This window comes from Miniopterus schreibersii (assembly GCF_964146895.1).
Source record: "Miniopterus schreibersii genome assembly, contig: HAP1_SCAFFOLD_149, whole genome shotgun sequence".
NCBI classification, from domain to species: domain Eukaryota; kingdom Metazoa; phylum Chordata; class Mammalia; order Chiroptera; family Miniopteridae; genus Miniopterus; species Miniopterus schreibersii.
Genome location: NW_027669757.1, coordinates 54668 through 56964, shown reverse-complemented (window position 1 = coordinate 56964; position 2297 = coordinate 54668). Strand labels below are relative to the sequence as shown.

The 2297-nt window shown below is 41.8% G+C and overlaps 1 protein-coding gene across 1 annotated transcript; it reads right to left on the bottom strand.

Annotated features, from left to right (window-relative positions):
• Positions 1–945: 945 nt before the first annotated feature.
• On the bottom strand, positions 946–1884 carry LOC308552066 (olfactory receptor 51I2; the record flags this gene model as incomplete). The annotated part of the gene is made up of 1 exon (XM_081163036.1): positions 946–1884. One exon carries the CDS (start codon positions 1882–1884, stop codon positions 946–948), a length of 939 nt encoding a protein of 312 aa, XP_081019162.1.
• Positions 1885–2297: the final 413 nt, after the last annotated feature.

Below are 2297 nucleotides of genomic sequence, written 5' to 3'. Positions count from 1 at the left end.
AATGTCCAAATCATCAATGCTCTCTTCAGCCTATCCCTTTTTGTAGCTGGAAATTCTAGAAGGATATTATTTATAACATCTATTATCATGTCGCTGTGTGGAAGCAAATTAAAATCCCAGAAAGCGAAGAGAAAGAGAAATCATGTGTCTAGTACAATATAAAAAAAAGTTTATTGTTCATATACTCAGCATTGCTTTTCTTGGGGGATGATTACATGGTGGGTAGATAGAGCTTTTTCTAGATGCCAACTCTATCAGTTTTCCTGGACCATATTTGCCCATATATCTTATGGCAAGTTCTGACAGTACCTAAAATTTCATGTGTGAAGTTAAAACAGCTCATGAACTTTGGGGAGTGAAAATGGTGGTGAAAGCAAGGAGAGCAAAGGTAATGTTAACAGTGATGCTGTTAGACCGAGAGGCAGTATTTGTAATGCTTCAGTCCGATACTGGAGCCAGACCGGTATTGAATCTCATCTGAATGACATATTATAGGCGTTACCCTAAACAGTTAACTTAATTCCCTGTACCCATAGGACTGTTATGAAGAATAAGTGAGTTAATGCACATAAATATTTAGAACAGAACAGAACCTGGCACTTTAAAGACTCACTGTATTAATTATTATTATATTAGTAATATTTATTGTTGTAGAAAATAATGATCCTTAGCTTGGATTAATTTTTCTCTATAAAACTTTGTCTAATCACTGAATTGCCTCTATTTATCTTTCTAACAATGCCATTAATATTTGCCGAATGTACTACTTTTGTCATGTGCTACTAGTTTTGTCACTTCATTTTATGATCTTTTCCTTTTCTTCTAGTACACATATCTATCTTACTCTTCATGATGACATCATGATGATGACAACAATCACGATGATACTATAGATGACAGCCTACAGTTACAATAAATATCGGATTTTAGAGCCAAACATGAAAGTCACATTTTGATGCGGCGAAACATGCGGACGATGGCTTGGCGGATCTCCCTCGTCTTGGCGCTGTAAATGAGAGGGTTGAGCACAGGAGGTACAAAAAGGTAGACATTGGACATGAGGACATGCACGTAGCGAGGAACGTGCTTCCCAAAGCGGTGCACTGCGGAGACCCCAATCATTGGCACATAAAATGCAAGTACAGCCAGAATATGCGACACACAGGTGTTGAGGGCTTTCAGGCGTTCCTCATGGGAAGCAATGGCCATAACAGAGCGCAGAATGAGCACATAAGAGAGGAAGATGGAAAACAGATCCATGCCAAAGGTGGATACGAGAACAAAGAGTCCATAGATGCTGTTGATAGTGATATCAGCACAGGCCAGCTTCATCATGTCTGGGTGCAGGCAGTAGGAGTGGGAAAGAACATTGGATCTGCAGATAGGCAGCCTCAGGAGGAGGAAGGGAAGAGGAAAGAGGGTGATGAAGCTCCTCGCAGTCACAGCTACACCCATTCCAGTAATGACTCCATTGGTGAGCACCGTGGCATAATGCAAGGGGTCACAAATGGCCACATAGCGGTCAAAGCTCATGGCCAGGAGAATACCCGACTCCATCATGGAGAAGGAATGAATGAGAAACATCTGGATTAGGCAGGCATCAAAAGCAATGTTGCGGGCATTGAGGCAGAAGGTTCTGAGCACAGTGGGCAGGGTGGCCATGGACATAGCCACATCACTGAAGGACAGCATGGACAGAAGGTAGTACATGGGCTTGTGGAGGCTGGGCTCCACTCTCACAGCCTGCAGGACCACTGAGTTGCCCCCAAGGGCCACAGCGTACATCACACAGAGGGGCCCTGCTAGCCAGGGGTGAGAGCTCTCCAGACCAGGGATACCGGTCAGCAGGAAGGAAGCAGGGTGAGTGACATTGAACAATCCCATGGCAGGAGGAAGCAGGATACTCTTCAGGGTGAGACCTTATGAGTTGGAGATTTCTGAGAGTTGCACTTACTGGAGAAACCAAGGCGTGAAAGACACAGCAGATGACGTCTATTCAATTGGAAATGGATGCATTCATGAAATCACTGCTTTGGGGAAAATGCGTGCAAACATCCTTGCTTTATATTTTATGGTCATCTGGCCACACAAGTTGGGCTACTATTTCCATCTGTTTAATGGAAGAAGAAAGACATTGACAAATACTTCAAAAATATCAGTTAGTTACTAGGAAAATATTTAAACTATATTTTTCACAATTTTAATGTGTTTTAGAAGCACTATTGAATAGAAATGTTTAAGCTATAATTTATGGATCATTATTATAAAAAGACACCAAGAATTTGAATTATCAATAG